Below are 21,669 nucleotides of genomic sequence, written 5' to 3'. Positions count from 1 at the left end.
AGTTTTGAATCCTAATGCGTGAAAATATGCTGAATTTCCTTCTAGATACTGCATCATATAAAAAATTAGCAAAACTAGCATAAATATCTTGTGCCTCAGGATAACTTGAGGAGCTTATTTAAGACTCCTTCCACAAAATCCCGCTGGAACTGTTTGGTGAGACAACTGTGCCAGATATCTATGGAATTTAGTTCCTCCTAAACAAGCGCATTTGAGACAAAAAGAAAAGATACTATATTATGAACTTGAAGCTTGAAAAACTTGGCGGGAGCATAGGTACCTAGAGCGGCTAGTTGGCGCGCCATTAATTAGCTGGGCGCCGTGTGGGAGGGGAACTCGCCGGCCTGCGTATCTTCAATTCGCGCGTCAAGTACGGCGTGCAGGGCCAGGGCGTCGTCCTCCTGTCTGTCACAGCTTGCTTCCATGCCCTGACGACCCGCTGCTGCGCCTGCGGTTGCCTCGTTCGTGCGACCGAATTGAAAGCCCCTCGGGAAAAAGAAAGGCCCGGCCCCGTCCACGGCGCTCGAGATGGATGGCTGTCGGCGCCGTGTGCGCGATTCATGGCGGGTTTGCGTACAAGCACGCGGAAAAGGCCTCAAGGTCCGCGGTATGTGCCTGCCTTTCGCAAAGTGGTTAGCGGAGAGCGATTACGCCTGGTTCCACTCTTCCTTTGTTTATTTATCTCGCGTACACCTAGGTATGTACATGGGAAAAGTTTGTGCTGGATCAAAGTTTACTTATTTTCTGCCCGAATGTTTGAGCAAGCGAAATGGATCCAAGTGTCTTCTTTCAAGAAGAAATGTGCATGTCCATTCCAGTAAACACACGTGCGTGCATTCTACACAATTATCCTATACATAGCTATGAGAGATGTCATAGGTAAAATTGCCTACCATTGAAATATATGCCGCATTAATAAGACCACAGGATATCAAACCTGAGGTTTATCCTTGGCCGGTAGGGGTAAGAGATGGTTTTGCATTTTCCTGTTCTCTTCTCTGCATGCCTTCTTGCCCCAGTTCACTCATGACACTAGCACTTCAATTCTGAATCAGGCGCAAGCCACGTTTTGTCCATGCCAACAGCCAGCCAGAGCGACAGAGAAGCATACCCCATTACCCCTGCTATTAACAAAACCTACGGACATCATCAGAAAAAGGGTATCCTGCATACCAAGGATAGCACACAGCAGCATTGAAAATATCTGTTGGCTACTTGTAATTTTTATTCACAGGTTGCTCCCTGCAGGATGCTATGTGCCGTGCAGCTCGTACTAATCCCTTCCATCACAAAACATTAGCTGCGCAGAGCAAAAAGGGCCCGTGGAGGCAGGTTAATTCTTGAATTTACTGCTCATCCGGAAGGTCGTCGAGGATGAACGGGCCAAGCTTCCCTGACCTGAAGAGAGTCAGCAGCTTCTTCGAGGTAGGGCCGTGGGTTTCATCAAACGGCTTGTGAGGTATTCTGAACACCTTGCGAAGAGCCGTGAGCTGCATGTCTATGAGGCTTTCCAGCTCGCTCTCTTCCTCGGTGTTGCCAGCGAACTCCAGGCACGTACTGCATACTCTGGACCTCCGTCACTAAATCCTGGAACAAAAGTACAAGGTTTGTTAGCTTTCGTAGGAAATGCTACAGGTGATCTGGAGCGATCTGGAGGGAACCCATTGATTGCAAAAGGAAGATGGGAAGCACAATTAGGTAGAGGAATGGACAGTTGCAACAGTACAACTTGTTTGGTTGAATAATCGAACTCAAACAAAGCAAAATACACAGAACAAGGAATTGGCAAAAAACATATGTAATTGAGCTTTTGAATGCAATGCGGATTTGCTGAACACAGCGGCACGTGTCCACCTCCATCGGACGATGGAGGATACAGGTAGCTTTTAGATACGTGCTATCCAATCGGCTGTGTTAGCAAGCAGATTACCGGTTACGTCCGCAGGGTAAGAGGTTAGAATTAATCTGGTGACACAAAAGTCAACATGTCAGGACGACTTCAGGTCAAACGGACTGTAGCCGGCTTCCGACCGAAGGAACCAAAAAAGCAAAGCTAGAGAGAAAACTAGGTATGTGCGGCGTTGCAACGGCAAAAGCAATAAATCTCTAAGCAAATATTGACATTTTCAAGAAAAATAGATAGTTGTTTCAAACCAATGCACAATAACACCAAATATTTATTTATCAAGCAAACCAATTCAAGTGATAATGTAATTCCGCTGAATGTAATTCAAGCAAACTAACTCATTGCGTTTTTAGAAAATTAGATGCTTCCGGGGACAATAACTTTGAGAACAGAAAAACTTTTCGGAATCTTCTCTGTGGAAAAAAAATAGTATTTCTGAAACACTTCACGGTCACTTGTGATTGCCATTTGCCAATGCAACCCTTAGCGTTGAGATCACATATTTCTATTAAAATTTGATTTCAAAGTTCGTAGAAACCAGGATCTTGAGTCTTGAATGTTAATTGCAGAGCGGTAAGACTTATGGTGGGAAATATATTGTATATCCCATGATGAATAGAATTTACCTTTTCGAGAAGTGCTTCACGATGTTCAGGAAGTCCGTCATCAGAACTATATCTATTGATTGCTGGTTCCCTGATGATTTTTTCAATCTTATTCATAGCTGACTCAGGAGGTTGCCAGTAAACAACTCCCTGCATTCAAGATTTACAAAGATTAAAAACAGAAACTAATTTCTAGGAGATGCTGCATGGTCTGGTCATGCTGATTGGACCCTTAAAAGACATGCTTGTCACTAATTAGATTGCATACACTTGGCTAAAAAAAGGAGAGGATTACATACAAATGTGTCCCACTTTGGCAACATAAGAACCATTTTCAGGAATTGGAAGTAAAAACTGTATGATGTGTTCCACTAAACATAGCAAACGATCTGTACCCATCTACAAACAACTTGAACAACTGACATAAATAAATAATATGGGGAGCGAATTGCTATACAGGTGATCGCTTTACATGCCTCCATTGACTTCCATTTCTTAAACATCCTGAACATTGGGACAAATATATTCTTTCCATTTCTTAAACTTCCATTGCTATACAGGTGATCACTATACAGGTGATCCATTGCTGTATGATGTGCCAATAGTCCCATTGCATCAATTGTTACATGCCCCCACGTGCTTGTGCCATTAACCTTACATCTCCCTCAGAAGTCAGAACGCATCAATTGTTCAAGCTTGACTACTACATCTGCAAAGAAAACAAATAAACAAGAGGAATTAAACAAGCAGTAACTTAAAACAGCAACGGGACTGTGCATTGCTATTTCTTATTGATGATAACTGATAACCATCAATCAAGAAGTAGACGTGACCAAATCAAATCAAATCTGTTCCACTTATCTAGAAGAGACTGTGTCCCTGAACTGCTAGCTCCATCAGTACAGATGCGTGGGCGGCCAGGCCAGCCCACCAGGCACGGCCGAGGCCACACCGTCCGCGAGGATGAGGAGGCCGAGAACGAGGGATTGCGGAGATGGCAGCGCGTCCGGTCGACACCTCCGTGGATGCAGAACGGCGGCCCCGTCGAGGATGCGGAGCGGCGGCGGCGGTTCCTAAAAAAAAAACAGTGGAGGAGGGGACAGTGGGGAGGGGGGAACGGAAGGTGAGGGGCGACAGGACGGCGGGACGAATTTGGAGATACCACAACCAGGGACGTAGGAACTCACCTTGTGTAGGGGCACTGAGGCGGCGAGAGGTGGAGGCCGTCGCCGTGCTTGCGACCGCCGACGCCCCGTACATGAGGAACCGCACTCCACGTCTCCACCACGGTGGCCACGTCCTCCGCTGACACCCCGTACCATGCGAACTTGGGGGTCCCGGCGGCGGCGCCGTGCCGCCGTGCACGGCGGTGAGCAGCTGCTCCTGCTGCTGGAACGCCCTGGCCCTCGCGCCTTGCGTGACCTTGCGGACCGCCGTGATCACCGCGCCGAGGGACGCCATTCCGTAGCTGAGGAACAGCTTGCTGACGACCTGGTAGTACTTGTCGCTCTCCTCCAGCCTCGCCGCCGCATTCTTCCCCCACGCCCCGCTCGCCTTCATCCCTCTTGGCAGCGTCCTCCGCCCCGCGGCTCTCCCCGGAGCGCTCGTCCACGGCCGAGGACTCGGCCTCGTCCTCCGCCGGCGCGTAGTCTCTCCTCCGCTTCCTTCCGCCGCAGTCCGACGCCGGGAAGAAGCATGCCCCGCGGTCATCGATCCACACCAGCGCGGACTCCTCGCCGGTGGCCGCGTCGATCCTCACCATGCGCAGGAAGTCAAACAGGTACGCCCTGCCCCCACAAGCGGCCTCCGCCATTCGCCCACCTATTCTGGAACGCCCGCCGCAGCTGCCCGACGGCGAGCCAACCGTACCTTAAACAACCGAAGCCCAGGGACCGATGAGATGGCGACAGCGGGGGATGGCGACGGCGGGAGATGGCCACGGCCAGTATGGCGACGGCGGCAGATCGGCGACGTGCGATCCCGCCCACCCTACACACGACGTAGCTAACGGCGGGATCGGTGGAGTCGAGTGGCGATGGTACACTCGGAGGAGACTACGCCGGGATCGGTGGAGCCAAGATCGCAACAACGACGGAAGGTCAGGCCCGCAGGATAGCGATGACCCTCTGGACGCCGGGCCTTAGATTTAGTGGAATCAGGTGAGAGAAAAAGGGAAGAAAGCGCGAGCTTTACGCGTTTTGAAATTCGAACGACGCACGACGGATGGAAACCGCATCGCTAACTGTGGAATTAGCGAAGGAGAGATCGGACGGATGACGATGATTAACATGTTTAGCGAGCCGGGTCGCACCTCAGGCGAGCGGCGAGTGGTCGCGGCGGCGAGGGCTCGCGGCTGCCGAGTTCGCGACGGCGAGGCAGCGGCTGCGAGGGCCGCGACGCCGAGGGATCAGGATGGCGACGTAGAGGAGGTGCGACGACGGCAGGCGATCACGTGGGCGCGGGCGCGATCACGGCGAGTTGCCTGCTGCGCGTACAAAGGATAGGAAACCTAACGACAGAATCACGGGCGATCACGCGATGATTTCGGAGCGCGGGTGCGACGGCCGATTCATCCGACGCGCCAGAGAGCTCAGCGGCTGAACGAAAATCATCGGACGATCATTGGCGTTTGGAGGCTGAACGAAACATGTTTAGCGAGCCGGGTCGCACCTCAGGCGACGGTCGAACGACGATTACGTCCCGGTTGGGTTTTTTTTAGTGGTAGAGAAAAAAAAAGGCTACGGCGGCCATAACTCTGCCTCCCCGCGCACTGGCCGGCGGCGAGGTGCAAACACTCGGGATGCGACTCTTGGATTGCTGGTGACATCTGTTGAGATCAGTAGAGGGGTGTAGGAGTTCACCAAATTATGGATCCGCGGTCCGGCGCTGCGGAAATAGTGAGATGGCGTGATGCCGGTGCTCCGTGTGCATCGACGGCCTCCGTTGGGGACGAAGAACAGGGGGATACAGAGGTACTCTTTCGTTTCCTGCCAAAAAAGGCTCTGATTTCACTCAAATTTGTTAGACTATAAGCCGATTCTATTCGTATATAAGGATGTTATCATTAATTGGTAAAGTTTCGTTAGTCGAATCAATCCGAGATATAGGTTTTCGGCCCTTGCGTATAAGATGCTCAGATCGTTGTACGCTGAATTTTTGGTTATTGCATACAGGGAAGAATACAGACCCGCATAAACGATTCGGCTGGAGACCAACAGTTGGAGCTCGCGGTTTATCGTCAGGGAACCAGCAAAGGTCACCCATCCAGAAATAGTGAGGAACAGCGCCTGCAGTTAGAACGGCTGTTAACATCATCAACTACCCGAATAAGGTTAGATCAGAAGTTTATCTTGGTTAAACTTGTTAGGAGTTGGAACCCAAAACAGCTGCTGCATATAACTCAGTATGATTGCCACATCAAAACATATGAGAAGAATTCGATTATACGATGCAAGTAAAAAAAGGATATAAGTTTCTGACAAAGTATAACATTATAAACATTTTAAATATAAGTGGCCAAAGCCTGATGCCTACAAAGATAGAAAATTGCCATACCCTATGCTGCCTGAATCACATAAACTGACCTTCAGCCTGCTACGCCATTACAGGAAACGTGCCACTAACGGACCGGCAGCAAGGATTGAACCATGGCAAGAGACCGCAGTAAGCAGGGCTTTGAGACAGCATGAAAAAAATGGCAGCAGCTACGTATTCTACCCAGCAGTAGGAACAGATTTTAACAGTTGTGAAGAAGCCCATGATTTCTACAACCTATACTCGTGGGAAAGAGGGTTTGGCATCCGCTACGGGAGAAGCCGGACAAATTCAAACTCATACAAGACAAAACAAGATATCATTTGCTCCTGTCAGGTGAGACTAAATTGAAGGCAAACAGTAATAAGCAATAATAAATAACTGTAATGTGAATACATTTACAAAAACCTCAACTTCTACAGGGCAGGAAGGAGCCAACAAATATATCTTCATGCAGGACTGGATGCCAAGCAATGATAAGATTATTACGAACAGAAGACCATGGATGGTACATAAGCATGATGAAGGATGAACACAACCACCCACTGTCCAACAGCTATGCAGAGAATAAGCAGTGGAACTCGCACAACCAAATTGATGCGATAACAATGGACTTCATCAAAAAGCTGAGAGAAAACAACGTCAGTATCAGTAAAGTATGCAGCATCCTAAGGGTAGACAGCAGCAACCCACAGGCACCATTGAGGAAAGAAACAATCAGAAATGTCTGCCAAAGATAGCGCAGGAGAATATGAGGGAGGACCTAGGAAGGACCATGCAAATTTTACATGACATGAGAGCAAAAGATAACAGGATGACCGTCAAATTCAAGCTGGACAAAGAAGGTAAGCTGACGTCAATGCTATGGAGCACGGGGAAGAACAAGGATGACTACGAGAGGTTTGGAGACGCAATAACTTTTGACAAAACATACAGTACAAACCTATACAAGCTACCTTTTGGCTTGTTTGTGGGTGTTAACAATCATTTCCAATCCGTGATATTTGGTGGCCTGCTATTAACAACTGAAACGACAGAAGATTTTGAGTGGGGTTTTTCAAATTTTGTGGATATCATGGGCGGAAAGGCTCCACAAACAATGCTGACAGGTTAGTAACAATATGGATTTGAACTGAAAATTACAAATTTGTTACACTTGAATGAGTTGAAACTTGTTAATGTATATAACTATATAAATTGAGTTGTGAGGACTGGTAACTTAATAAATGAACTTCAAACAGATCAATGAGCAGCAATGGCCAAAGCGATGAAAACAACCAGATACTCGGCACCGTTGGTGCAGATGGCACGTCCTAAGAAAGGCAAAACAGAAAATTGGAAGTGTGTACACCAAATACAGTGGGTTCAAAGAAAACTTCCGCAAGCTAATCACTGAAGAGTGCAAGCGTCAATTCGAGCTGAAGTGGCAAAGAATGATAAGAACATACAAGCTTGAGAAGATCAAATTCATGACGAGGTTGTACAGGTACCGGTTAAGATGGGCGAAACCGTATTTTATGGGAGTCTTCTGCGCAGGAATGACCAGCACCCAAAGAAGTGAGAGCGCGAACCACATGCTGAAACAAATTATCCAACGGTCAGCTCCAATGCATGTCTTCGTTAGCAAGTTCAATGAACTACAAGTCTGCCGACAAAATGATGAAGGAAGAGAGAGCCACATCAGCAAACAGGTAAGTAAACTAAGACAAAGCTTATTCAATGACCGCAAACAAATGCTCGCATGAATACTGGTTTCAAATAGGTTACAAAGAAGCTAAGGATTGGAGTGCCTATCGAGCGACATGCAAGAAGTATCTACACTCGAGCTGTGTACCACATTTTCCGCGAAGAAATATACAAAGCTGGTAACTACAGAATCAAGGAGCGCATGAATGATTATACATTTGTGCTAGTTCATACAATGTTTGACGAGAACCCAAAAGCTAACCTGTTCAAGGTAACAATACGATACAGTGAAGTCATACATTGCAGCTGCGGACTGTACGAGCACAAGGGCATGCTATGCAGACACTCTTTGAAGGTACGATGAAATAGAAATCCGTTGATACTCTGCTAAAAAAAAAGAAAGATGTAAACTTCAGCAAAACTAATTCTCCATGTACTGCACATTGATACAGGTCTTGATGACACTAGACAGGAAGGAAATACCCAAAGACAATATCATGGGGAGGTGGTTGAAAGACAGCTTAGTAACCAACCTGGAAGTCCCATCAGTTCAGATAATTCCTCCAACAATGGAAACACCAGATAAGATTAAGAAGAACCTGTTACTGAAGAAGGTAATAGAGGTGGTCAGCGCAAAGGAAGAGATATGAGATGACGACTTCCAGGTGGCAATGGAAAAACTCAACCGAATGGTATCAAAGGGGGTTCCACAAATAAAAGGCAGAAAAGAAGCAGAGGAAATAAATGGTATAGACAATGATCAAATACCTATGTCTTGCCCTTCAAGGCCATCCGGCGGCGGAAGACCGCCAAACACAGGGGTCAAGTCATACCTAGCTCAACTTTCAAAGGATAAGAAGAGACGGAATAGTATGATTGAATCAGAGCATAATACAACAACATACGGAGAGAACCCAAAAGGGTGGAAGACAAGGAGGCTTAGCGTAATCGTATAGAAATATGCATTGCCACTTCCCATAAACAACTAAGAATGGGAAGTGTAACCATTTGAATGTATTATAATTGTAAAAACTATTGTTTTAACTTAGAGACCATCGATCTTCATAAAGTCAATTTGTTCAGAGCACAGAATGACTAAATTGAGAAGAAGTTAGTGAGATAAAAATATCGCACTTGAACCCATCCTGTCCAACAATTATTACAAATATAGGTGAGCAGTAACACACAGTACATTCCAAATGGAAAGAACATTACACGCTTGAAAACTACAAGCACGTGTGACACAGAGGTGGTGCTCGATATCACAATTTCTAGATGCGAGAAGTCCTATGAATTGAGTCCCCATATTTCACTAAATCTTGCCATTCGACCGGATTACCAACCCTCTGAACCAGCATGGTGCCCAACAACCACTTCACAAAGCCAAGTGCGTTACATATCTGTGATGCCTACAATGAAAAAGCAGGAATTTGTGCGTACCAGATAAATTCCAAAACCTCTTCGTACACATTAATTACTAAGAATTGTCTTCAGAAATAAAAATCATAGAAACAGTAAACATCTCCTGATGAAAGCATAGAGATATTAAGAATACAGAAACATGAAGTAGATAACTTACTGGGAATTTATAGTCCTCAAGAAATTGAAATAACTCAGATTCCGATAAGGAGAATGTATCACGTCCGTCGTAGGCAAACGCATAAATTGCAGCAGATAGACCACAATCACTACAGGCAAATTGCAGGAGCGCAGTAGCGAAATAAGCGAACAAGAGAATTCTTATCAAAACGACGCACAAACACATCAAAAGAGGAATTGTTCATACGCTTCAATTAACATGGATCCAAGCAATTATTTCAGAAAGAAACATATATACGTCCAGGAACACAACAAAACTTACCTATCAGAGTAACTTGCATCATCAACAATCGATAGGACCAATCCATAGGGCTACATTAAAAATAATGGAAAATGCCAGAAAGAGAAACAACAATATAGGGGATTCGATGAATACAAAGGACCAATTACATCATTCGTAGCAAGCAATAATATTCAAAACCATAAATAAACCTATGAAAGTCAGGAAATTATTACTGTTAAAGCTGAAGTTGTACAACAAACAAATCTGACACAGGAAAGGTACTGAGTATCCCAATTTTTAGTGAAAAGGGTATATATGACTTGAGTCGTCAGCTTTCAGTACATGGTGCCATTCAACAGGATTTTCCACCCTTTGTAGAAGCATGGTGCACAGCAGGCACTTCACAAAGCCAGATGCACAACATATCTGATTTGCCTACAAAAATAAGCAGTAGACAAATGATTACCCAAATATCTTCCCAGAGATCCTTTTATACAGACATATAGAAGAATTTGTCTCTGAAATACATAGCACCCGTATGAGAAGCATCTCCAAAACAAAGCATATATTATGCAATAATAACAATATAAGAAAGATAGAACTTACAGGGAATTTATAGTTTCTCGAAATAAATCCAATTCCATTAAAACCAATTTCGGAAACCAGCCTCCTCTTCTCCTCATTCAATTTCGAGATTACATCATGAAGATGCCTGATTGAGCATCTTGAGGCAGCAGCAGCAGCAGCAGCATCTACATTGGAATGAAAAGAACGGACACACGCCCCCAGCTGTCTGCACTGCTTCAAGAGTAACCGGTCTGACCCATCATCTGACCGGTCATCTGACCGGTCGACTGGGGCGGCTTGCCCGGTCCTGCTGGTTGACCAGTGGCCTTGACCTTCCACGCCTTGCCTTGAGGGACAATAGGTCTATACTTGTTGAATTGCTCATCCCTCTGCTTCTCGAGTTTCTGTTCCCGCTTCTCCTGGAACCGCAAGCGCTGCAGCTTCCTCTTCTGAGTATGAGTAAACCCCAGAGGACACCACCTTGGTTGAAAGTACCTCTCCGTTGAACTGCTGCTGCTGGCCCCATGATCATTACCCATAACAGATTTCGGGACAGAAGAATTGACCTGATTGCCAACAACAATCGGTCCCTTAGCTACGTCTTTGACGTCCACATTCACATCACCAATCTGCATGACGTCATTAGTTGTGGTCTTCCCTGTATCAACCTGCATGGGTTGTACCTCTTCCTTCTTCTGCTTAACGCGGTATTCTTGTCTGAGAGAAGAAGAATGACCCGGCCCTGGGTATGACCGGTCAGCAACCGGTCAGACTGGTGTAGGCTTCTGCCTCTAACATGATTGCTGAGAACCCAATCGGTCGTGAACTGGCCGCGGCAACCTGTCGAACACCGGTCTCCTTTGATCTTCCTCACTATGGTGAAATGGCAGATGTGGCATCAGATAATATTGCATTCAAATTCCTCCATGCTCCCATGTTGGGCAAGAAGAACACGATGGCGGAGGTGCCCAAGGCATTGTAGCATATACCTTCTGCAGAGGAAACGGAGTAGTAACATCACCCCTGCGCTTGCTGGATTCTCCCTGAGGAGATGATGGCCTATTTTGATGCGGAGGTGACCATGGTCTCTTTTTTAATGGCCGATCTTTCGGAACGGCCTTTTGTTTCATGTATTTGTTCAGAAGCTGATGAAAGGTGGGTTTATGCTTTGCAAACTTCCCCTGCACCTTAGACTCATTCACCTTCCAAGTGCCAACTTCCGGGCGCCTGGGCTTGATCATCTTGGGTCGGCCCTGGGCCTGACCGGTTGGAAGGACCGGTCTGACCGGTCGCGCCTGGGCAACAGGCCGACTCGAAGCTCGTGAGGAACTGGCTTGCCCCCCGAGTTTAGAAGCTTTGACAGTAATTTTCTGTAACTCCTTCCCATCAGGAGTCTTCTCTAGCACGACTTCCCTTGCCAGAATCTTATCTTCTGAATTTTTCAGCCTTGCTTCACCAATGATCACATTCTTCCCTTTGGCCCATTCGGCTTGTTCTAGCCGAATGAGTACCTTGGCGTTGCTCAGATCAATGGTATGAATAGGGAGTGGTGCCTTATCAACTTGCATCTTAGGCAAAACCAATCGTCCTTCATTAATGGCCGATTGTACCTGTCGACAGAAAACATTACAATCATTAGTTGCATGTCACACTCGGTTTTGGAAAGGAACCGAATGCATCTCATATGTGCGCCAGAATCAAGTTCCGCACATATGATAAACTATATAAGTGTATACTCGAAGCAATGTCATAACGAAATAGAGTATTATAGTACTTTATTATATGACCAAAAGTCTTAATCTTAGGCGAATAAATAAATATTTATAACTAGCAGCGGACTTCAACTTCACAGACAGATGACTGAGAGACATACGCCTAGAACTCCTCAAGATCTTCAGGGAACTCTGGACAATTATCTTGTTCTGAGCAACATTGATTTTAATAAAGCAAGCGTGAGTACACTTATGGTTGGTACTCAGCAAATAGAGTAAATTATATGATATGCAAGGCCAAAATCAAGGATAAACTGACATGGTTTGACTGCGATAAGCATTTTAGTTGATCAAATTTTATTTAGCAAGCATTAGCTAAATGTAATAATATACCAACCCTTAAATAATTAAAAGAGATAAGATAACAACAATAAATAAAGAATATCAATTTAGATCATCTTCAAGTTCAATTATCATGTGAGGGTCCAAGCCGCTCTTAACCGTGAGCACGGCTGATATATCAGTTTTCACTCTACAGAGATTGTACACTTGACCCACAATTCTGTTTCCCTTAATGCCCGGGTTTGCAACGCCCTTAAACATTTTCAAGGTGAGTGGCAGGGATTCACTACGAGGTTGTTACAAAGATTCCCTAACTTGCAACGGTCCGCTAAGGTTTCAAGCCACAGTGGTCAAAACCCTCTCTAATGAGGCGGTACCTTAGCCAAAGATCATAAACAAAGCCTCCAAGAGGACCAGGCAATACCCCATCAACGCACTCCCCTCTTGCCCAATCGGTAAGACCATTACAAGCTAAAGTTTCTAATTAATTAGTCAAGACCAGAGCCATATAGTATTGTGGTTGCACTGTTTTCCTGGGTGATTCTCCATGTTCCAATTAATGCAATGATCTTAATTATCACCATAAAGTATTTCCGAACATGAAGTTAAACAAGTGTAGCGTAATTTCCAGGTTATTCAACCAAAGTGTAAGTAAAAGCAACTAGCGTAGTTACAACATAATTATAACTCATGTTTAATCAAGAAAGTTTGAAAGAAACTAGGCACATCCTTAGTTTGGGATCCATCATATTCTAGACACATGCATGCATATAAAGTAAATGGGTGTATTTATAAAGTTATTAGGACTGGAATATGATCAAGAACCACTCGCCTTCGTCAAAGTACTGCTGCTGCTCAGGAACGTCTTCACAGCCTTGCTCTTGCGGACCCTCGAACTGTGCACCATCTATCGTAACACAAGTACATACAAACAAACAAGTACAATAAATAAGAAACAGTACACCAAACAATATAAACAGATCAAAACAGCATTATAAAGCTATTGTATATGTTGCAAGGGTCGCGTGAGCGCGAGAATTGATGAAAACGGAGTTAAACGGAGAAGTTATGGCTAAAACATGATTCTAGGGGCTTATTTGTAGAAGATTTGAAACTAGAAGGGCTCCGGACAAAGAAACCGAGGGTTAAAACATAATTAAACCTTAAATCTAGGGTTTAGATTGAAAACAGAGGGGCTAGGGATGGCGGGTTCTATTTTAGAAAAGGACAGGGGGTTAAACAGAAGAAAAAGGATCTATTCGTGAATACTTTTGAACTGTAGTGGATTGCAGGTTGATTTCGATAGAACTCAGGGGCTAGAGTGCAAAATACCCTAGGGTTGTCCAGTATCGGTTATTTGACTGCAGTCTAGATCTAATCTAGACCGTCGGATCTGGATCGGACGGCAACGCGAGGTTGGGGTGGCACGGGCGGCGGCGCTGCGCCGACGGCGACAGCAAACGGCGGCGGGCGGAGGCGGGCTTGTCGGGAAATCGCGTAAATGCGATCCCGGCCACGGTTTCGACTCGGGTTTGGCCTGGGAGAAAGAGAGTGAGGAGGGGAACGCGTTTAAGGGATCGGGACGAGGCGCCAGGGGCCGGGGAAAGCAGACCGTGGCGGCGTGCGGTCGCGGAGCTCCGGCGAGCAATCGTGCGTGTGGGAAGGCAGGAAAAAGAGGGAAAACCGGCCGGCAACGATGGCCACCTCCACGGGGAGCTTCGGCAGCGCACGGCGGCGTCCCCGAGCTTGGCGGCAAAGGCGGCGGTGCGGCTAGGGTTGCGAGGCAAGGAGGCGGCGGTTTTATAAGGCGGCCGAGGGTGCCTTGGCGTGCGGACCCGGGACAGCGCGCGGCGGGGGAGGCCGGGACTCGTGCCTCGGTCGGACTCGTTTTCAAACCCAAGTCTGGCTCGAGGTGGAAGACGCGCCCGACAGGCGGGCCCCGCCTGTCAGCGAGAGAGAAGGGAAGAAGAGAGGAGGGGCGCGTGGGCGGGCTGACTGGGCCGGGGAAGAGAAGAACGCAAGCAGCCGCTAGGCTGGGCCACGCGGGGAGGAAAGAAAAGAAAGAAGGCCAGCTGGGCTGGGCCGTGCGGTGGAAAAAAAAAAGGCTGTTGGCCTGGGCCTTGCGGGAAGAAAAGGAGAGAGGGAAAAGAGAAAAAGAGAGTGGGCCGGACCCAAAGAGAAAAGGAGGGAGAAAAAGAATTGCATTCAAGTGCATTTGAATTTGAATTTAAAATTTAAATTCAAATGGAAGACAAACAATAAAACAATGCAATGCGGCATGAAATGCACAATTCCTATGTTTTCTTATGATTCTTTTTATGGTTAAGTAAATTACTATTAATTCACGATAAATGCTCTAAAATCAAAATAATGGAATAAAATCCTTATGGATCCTGTAAAGAATCTAGCAAAATTTATTTAGGTTCCTAATTTGAAAATTAGGGTGTTACATTGCATGAGATGAAGAATTATACCACTTGCAATATGCATACCGCTTTAATTCTTCAAGCGGTGGTATGGCATGAGACAACTTGATGTGTCCGTTTTTAAGCAATTCATCAAATATGCAATTACACTTAGAAACATCAAAAGTAAAACGAGTTTCTTCTTGCCGATTCTTTGAGTCGGCTTAAGTGATGAACAAGAATATGATTCAGCTTCGGACGGCCATACAAACTCAGCAACATAAACTCTCTTTCCTTCACCGTTCGAATTATCGGATTTACAATCAACGATATGTGTACTGGACTGATGAGTCATATAAGTTTCTTTGGCAAATTTGTACTCCTGGTTTAAAGCTCTAATTTGAAGTTGATTAATCGAAAAATAATCACAACCCTCGAGCTTTTCTTTAAAATGAGAACGTAAACCACCAAGAACCAAATCAGCCAAATCTCTTTCAAAAATCGACAAATTAAAACATCGATTTTTAACATTTTTAAATCTCTTAAAGTAATCCATGATAGATTCATCTCTACCTTGTCTAACCGATGTCAAATCTGTCAATTTCGCTTCATTGTCCCCACTATAAAAATGGTCATGAAATTTTTGTTCTAATTCGTTCCAAGAGTGGACCAAATTTGGAGGCAATGAAGAAAACCAAGAGAAAGCAGTTCCAGTCAAAGATAACGAAAACAAGTGAACGCACAAAGCATTGCTAGAACTAGCCTCTCCAAGTTGAGCAAGATATTGGCTAATGTGTTCCCAAGTTGTTCTCTTATCGTCACCGCTGAATTTTATAAAATCAGGAACACGCCAACCAACAGGGTAAGAAACAAAATCAAAATCATCGGAATATGGTTTTTGATATAAATGAGATCTACCCATATCCAACCCGAGTTTGGTCTTAAACATGTTAGCCAGATCCTCCTTCATTCTAGCGAGATTGGCTTCGTAATTTCCACTTGTGGACGTTTGTGCATTAGAAGTTAGACGATGTGCAATGGGATCAGTTTGTGCCATCGTCTCTATAGAACTAACGGGTGCGCGCTTCAATAAATCATTACAAACGTCGTCCGGAACCGGCCCACGAGGGACACCCCATCCTTGCAGAGGGATAGGCGGCACACTGTACGCTACAGTAGTATATGGAGGCTCAAAATTCATCAATTCGTTCGTTCGGCTAAGGCTAGCCGAACGAGGAACCGATGCAAGTGGTGCTGGTGTTGCCGGGTTGGCCACCATCACATTGGTCTGTTGGACCGGTCTGACCGGTTCTGCCGTGCTCGGCTGGACCGGTGGTGGCGGTGGTGTTTGCCCAGCAAAATAGTTCGGCGGCATGCCATATAAAGGTTGTGATGCAGATGCTGGCGTACCCGATGAACTAGGGTTAAGGGTTTTAGTGGAATAACTATGATCTACGCCTTCACCCTTGGACAAAACTTGCATTTGGTTGTTAAGATTGAGCAATAGATCAGTTGTTTGCTTATTCGACTCAGCAATCTTGTCTTCTATGATGGATGCAAACTGATCCTTGACTTGCATTGTCTTTGAGGGTGAAGGCGGGCATCATGAAGTCTTGCACTCTCTTCACCTGGCCGGACCGATCCTTCTTGAATCCCTTCAAGAACTGTGCTTTAAAGTGCTCTTCGGCCACCAGATAGTCTTGCCGCTCCTCCTCGGTGAGCTCTTCGATGGTTGCAGAGATGATATTATCCTGATCGAGCTCACTAATGGCACCAACCTTGCTTGGGCAGATTAGATCGGTTTTGGAACCAAGATCTTTTTCCCTAGCGGAGTCACCAAAAAGTATGTTGATGCGAATCCGGTCAACACACGAGTGTGCTAGAACGCACGGTTGCAACAACCGTCACCGGCGGTGCTCCTAGGCAGGCCGGTCAAACCAGTTCTTCCAAAGGCGGCGCGAAAAGCTAGAACCACAAGCTTGGGCGGGACCCGTTGGAGCTAATGGATCTAGGGTTGTTCTGGAGTCGGCAGACTACTCAGAACGCCTTCAAACGCCGTAGAGACGTAGGAAGAACAGAATTAGGGTTGGAAAAGCTAGGGTTTGAAGGATAAAAAGTAAAGGATAAATTGTATTGATTCGATTGGGATTACCCTCAATCGGCCATAGCCTTCATATATATAGGTCGGGGAAGTCGTACCCCTTCACGAGTCGGTTTACAAAAGATCTCGAATTACCAAATCTAAACCTACTCAGATTACACAGGCCAGACCGGTCTAACCGGTCAGGCGGACCGGTCTGACCGGTCGCCCTCGATCTTTGCCAATTTTGGCTGTCAACAACAAGATGCTGCAATAGCAGATAAAGGAATGGTAACAGAAATATGAACTACATTTTTTTATTCAAGTCATCTTCCACACGCAATATGGTTATAGGCAGACAAAGAAAATTGTGGTTGTTCAATGGAATAAAATGGAGGCTTTTATGGTAAAAATTGAAGGCATCTATGGAGTTTTTTCTATATGTGGTGCTTCCTTCTTTTGCTTTTTGTAGCAACATTTGAATTTTGGGAGGGACACAACAAAATAATGATGTTTACAAGATACAAGATCATATACTTTCAATAATTACCTCAAACAGTAAATGCAGTGAGAATATTTCAACTAGTTCGTTCAGAACTATTTGAAAGAACTGTTTTCAAACAAGAGATTTCACGTTATACTACTAGAGTTCACATTTTCTTTTTCTTGGCATTAATTATTGTTCAATTGTTAAAGACATCTATCAGCCATATAATTTTAGAAAATGGCGATGATACTAATTGACTTTTTAAGTAGTTACGAGAGAAGCACTGCACTACATGGAATGCCATACAATTTGACACTTAATCAACCATGAATCCTCCAGCATAAAAATATCTTCTGTGAAGTTTCAATGGTAAAAAAATGCATCAATATGAAACTAACATCTAACTAGCCTGATTAACAGAACTGCTGCTACGTGCATTTATTGAAATACAATCCTGCTTGCATGATTCAAAATGATTAAGCCACCTCTGTAAATAAAAAGTAAAAATACCCATTGAGCAAATACAAAAGGTGAATATCATAAGTAAGAAAACAATGGTTACAGAAACTGCACGTTAAGTTTTTCTTTACAGAATAAAAATAGAAGGAAGTGCGGATTGCAGTTTGAGGAGACTAAGCTTATCTGGTGATACATACATTCAGTATATTGGGGTTTGCTAGATCCTTCTTGTTTAGAGCAAGAATACGCCTTTTAGCTGCAAGCACTGGTTGAAGGTCTTCATTTGCTGAGGATAATGGAATCTGGTCATAAGTTACAGTGGTTGTATACCAATAATCAGTGAAGCAGAATAATAAGGAAGTATATGATCATGCAGAAAACAACAAAAAGGGAGCCACCATGAAAATAACTGGGTTGAACATTTTATGGCCCACCTGGTGACACTGCTAGTGATCAAGGAGCTATCGAGCCTAAGCACCATCATTCGTTAAGAAATTATCAGGGTACTGCTGCGAAGTTGACTAGCAAGAAGAGCTGTGATGGCTATTACTATGTCAAGAAACTGCATCCCTACGCTGACTGAAATAAGCAAAGCATTTCGTCGAACACCACCCGAGCGCCACGAGAAGATTCAGTACACAGCACACCCGCTAAGAACTCTCGAGCAACAGCAATATGGCAAGGAAAGAAAGGTGAGCAACTAGAGGAGGGAGAAGGAGGATAACTCCAGAAACTCACGCGTGCGTCGCGGACCTCGATGACGAGGGGTCGGCAAAGCTTGAGGCGGTCTCGGATGGCGCGGGAGGCGGCGGCCCTGTGGCCCGGGAACCAGTTGACGGCGCCTCCGCCGGCGTTGAAGGCCATCTCTCCGGCGCGCTTCGCCGCGCGCGTCAGCCCCCTCATTCTTGGCACGGCCGCTCCCTCCGCAACGGCGGCGCTGCTCCGGTTCGCTCGCTCCGCCGGAGCTGCTTACGCGGAAAATGAAAAACCTCTGTTAGAAAGAATGGGCCGGTTACCAAATTGTGGCCGGTTACCAAATTGCATCTGCTTACGAAAGTTGGGCCAGGATGAAATAAAGCCAATTGTATCGCAAACATTTCTCCCGTTCCACTAAACTTTTCATCAAAGCTGAAAAAACAATAGGGATGAAAACGAAAGCAACAATTTCGGATTACCGGGAATCATTTCCAAGAATTTACCGAATTATAGAGCTAAACGAAAACAATATCGGTTACCGAAAATCCGAAAACGAAAATGATTTTGATCTCTTCCGATCGTTTTCGAAAAATGCCGTATTTAGTCGGTAAAATACCGTCGGTAATTATCGAATTATATTCATCAGCAATTTTACCCAGGATCCAAGTCACACAAGACCATTCTGAAGTACCTCCAGGCCACGGGCAGCGCGACTGGTACCTGGTGAGCACCTCAGTGGCGGATCTGTGTCTCCTGCGCCGGTGCTGGTCAGCTAGAGGATCTGCTGCTACATTCCCTGCCGGTCCCGCCCTTGCCCGTGTCTTGAGTGCGAGGCAGCGGCTGTGGGCTGTGCGCGAAGCGGTGGTCACCGCCGTCCGCCGGCTTCCTCTCGGTTGAGAGCTCGATTACGCGCCCAGCCCCAGCCAAGAAATCCTCCTCCCCCCGCCTGCAGGCACTCCTTGGCATGCTCGTATACTAATTAGCGGCTAGTTATTCTATTCGGAATCAGGTTGGAATTCGATAGGAGAGAAATCTGCCGGGGGAAAGAGAACGAGAGAGGGAGAGGTGAGATTGTACTACTCTCCAGGCCTCAGTTACGGCGAATCGGCGATACAGGATAGATGAAGAAGAGATAAAAGGGCAGTAAGGTCTTTTTGGCTCATTTCATCTACTTTCATTTCTGAACTATTTCCAACGTTTTCTTAATTTGTCAAATATGCATTCTCTAAAACAATCAGCTACATGCTGAATCACTATGATTTATGGGTTCATGTATTAAATAATTCACGGACAGCCTGAATGCAATCCATTTTGGTATATATATGGGACATGACATGTATGTGTAGACGGAAGCCGTTGGCACTCTAATACGTACCCTCTTATATAGTTATCGATTTTTGTGAAACGTTGAGGACCGCATCATCACATCTATTGACTATTTGGAACATATACACTGACCATGTGACAAGGATGGTTGGATCAATATCCTAATCGACAATACTTGCATATGAGATGGATCAAATTATATGGCTAGTGGAATGCTCTACAATTTCACGTGTTTATCGTTTTTGAAATATCCTTTTGGTGAGCTTCGATCGTTATCGACATGCTTTCGATGGTTAGTCTCGTTTTCGAAATTACTGGAATACCGACACCGTTTTTATTTTTGACAATATCGTATCGTTTTCGTTTCCGAGTAAAAGAAGTGAAAGCGAAAGTGATTAGACCTTTTACCGATTGATTCCGATCATTTTCATCTGCGTGGTGACGCCAAAATTTTGCAAGTATAATTTTGGTAAGTAAAATCAGAGCCCATGGAGGATTGGGAAAGGCCGATGCCCATTCTGCTTGAAGCAAAGGGGATCCAGTCAAGATCAAGAGGAGCTGCGGTCAAAGATGACATGGCATTAGTTAGGAGCAGAGTTGGATTCGGTCAAAGAGACAAGAGGAGTTTGTATCAGACTGGAATATGATGTCAGCAGAAGATCTTGAGAGAGTCCGGTTTCCTTCTGTTTTATCTCGTAGATTTAGTAAGATTTTTACATTTGAATCAAGTTTGTAACCGATCATGATTGGCCTGGAGTCTTAGTACTAGGCTATACATAGCAGAGCTTAGAGTTTTGTAAAGAATAATAATCAATTCAACACAACACCTTTTTCTGCACTTCACCAAAACCCTAGAAGTAGGAGTAGAATACTTTTTGCTGAATTCTTCAGCAAGTAGGGCTACATCGGATCGATATCCGGCTTGTTGGTAAGTTGGTGTTTATCAGATTATCTAGACTTTAGCTTCTACCGTATCGCTGTAGTTTCATCTAGTTCAATCTACCAAGTTATCGACTTCTATCAAGTTCTCATAAGTGTGGCAGAACCAACCTGAATTACACCGACTCAAGTACGCGAGTCCACTCTTGCAGGCTCCAACGTGCTTCAAACGGTATAATCGTTTGGCCTGTCGGGTAACGTCCTGATAAACCACCGATTGCAGGATCAAACAAGGTACCTCGCACGAAGACGAGTCTAGAGATACGAGAGCCATCACATTTTACATCACAGGCAAAGATATTACATGAGAGTTTAAAAGTAACATCAGTTTCTAACTGATGGCAATTATTACAAAACAGTCTTAAGTTTCAAGTCATAGCAGCGGAGTTTATAACACGGGCACTGTACACGTCGCCAGCTCAGATATCATGCTAGTCCCGGCATGATATCACTCGGAGGGGTCTGCATTGGCCGGGGACGGGTCCCACTCCACGGACCAACCATCAGGCAGAGGGTAGGGCCACGGTACAGGCAGAGCTGAGTCGTCAGGAGGATTACCTGAGCAAAAATTCACAAGGCAAGACTGAGTATTCTAATACTCAGCAAGGCTTACCCGTTCATGGTATACTTAGCCATATAGCTAGACTTATGACGGCTTTTCGGATTTTGGGTAAAGTTTTCAGCTGAAAAGCAACAAAGAGTAGATCCTTAATGTCAACTTTTAGCTTTCAAGTTTTATGTGATTATTCATTCTAGGTAAGCACCTATAGCTATTCAAGCATGGTAGAATCTTTAGCCAAACATCATCTTTGATAATCACAAAGTTGCTCTTGTTACTCTATGTGGTAAAGGGATCAAGCAGTCTCAATCTCCGCGAGAAACGGACATTCCTGAATCGAATTTGAGCCTTGCAAGGGTAAACCTAACTCACACGCTTGGAACATCCAACGATTGTTCCGAAGCAACCGTTTGCCTTTCATTCCGACTCGTGGATCAGAGCCACCACAAGCGACTGTAGGACCATACGCACATCCAATGTGCAGGACGTACGCCTGTAGAGCGACTACACGGCCGTACTCCTGGTTGCCTTGCAACACGTATTC

General features: G+C 45.3%; 3 protein-coding genes and 1 pseudogene across 9 annotated transcripts; 1 reads left to right on the top strand and 3 right to left on the bottom strand.

Moving 5' to 3' along the window:
- Positions 1 to 1,194: 1,194 nt before the first annotated feature.
- LOC112901987 lies at positions 1,195 to 3,517 on the bottom strand. Of its 2 annotated transcripts, none has more exons than XM_025970876.1 (3): positions 2,811 to 3,517; positions 2,533 to 2,661; positions 1,195 to 1,587 (listed from the first exon to the last, which is right to left on the bottom strand). In XM_025970876.1, the coding sequence occupies exons 1-3, from the start codon at positions 2,841 to 2,843 to the stop codon at positions 1,444 to 1,446; spliced, it is 306 nt and encodes a 101-aa protein (XP_025826661.1). In that variant the 5' UTR covers positions 2,844 to 3,517; the 3' UTR covers positions 1,195 to 1,443. The 2 variants fall into 2 exon arrangements, with proteins under 2 accessions (XP_025826661.1, XP_025826660.1); XM_025970875.1 differs by having other exon boundaries at positions 2,988 to 3,517.
- On the bottom strand, positions 3,215 to 4,324 carry LOC112903686 (annotated as a pseudogene).
- A 2,995-nt stretch (positions 4,325 to 7,319) lies between these two features.
- On the top strand, positions 7,320 to 8,800 carry LOC112901989 (protein FAR1-RELATED SEQUENCE 11-like). Its single transcript, XM_025970877.1, has 3 exons — positions 7,320 to 7,736; positions 7,808 to 8,086; positions 8,184 to 8,800. The coding sequence occupies exons 1-3, from the start codon at positions 7,479 to 7,481 to the stop codon at positions 8,379 to 8,381; spliced, it is 735 nt and encodes a 244-aa protein (XP_025826662.1). The 5' UTR covers positions 7,320 to 7,478; the 3' UTR covers positions 8,382 to 8,800.
- A 901-nt stretch (positions 8,801 to 9,701) lies between these two features.
- On the bottom strand, positions 9,702 to 19,382 carry LOC112901986 (mitochondrial GTPase 1-like). 6 transcript variants are annotated; one of them, XM_025970874.1, is made up of 7 exons: positions 19,022 to 19,382; positions 18,344 to 18,570; positions 17,803 to 17,907; positions 13,007 to 13,081; positions 11,110 to 11,730; positions 10,160 to 10,993; positions 9,702 to 9,988 (listed from the first exon to the last, which is right to left on the bottom strand). In XM_025970874.1, exons 2-6 carry the CDS (start codon positions 18,506 to 18,508, stop codon positions 10,991 to 10,993), a joined length of 969 nt encoding a protein of 322 aa, XP_025826659.1. In that variant the 5' UTR covers positions 18,509 to 18,570; positions 19,022 to 19,382; the 3' UTR covers positions 9,702 to 9,988; positions 10,160 to 10,990. The 6 variants fall into 6 exon arrangements, with proteins under 6 accessions (XP_025826659.1, XP_025826657.1, XP_025826655.1 ...); XM_025970872.1 differs by having other exon boundaries at positions 10,160 to 11,730; positions 18,344 to 18,596; positions 18,993 to 19,382; XM_025970870.1 differs by having other exon boundaries at positions 10,160 to 11,730; positions 18,993 to 19,382.
- Between the last annotated feature and the right edge of the window lie 2,287 nt (positions 19,383 to 21,669).

Source organism: Panicum hallii, chromosome 8 (genome assembly GCF_002211085.1).
Source record: "Panicum hallii strain FIL2 chromosome 8, PHallii_v3.1, whole genome shotgun sequence".
NCBI classification, from domain to species: Eukaryota; Viridiplantae; Streptophyta; class Magnoliopsida; order Poales; family Poaceae; genus Panicum; species Panicum hallii.
This window is presented reverse-complemented; position numbering and strand designations above follow the sequence as displayed.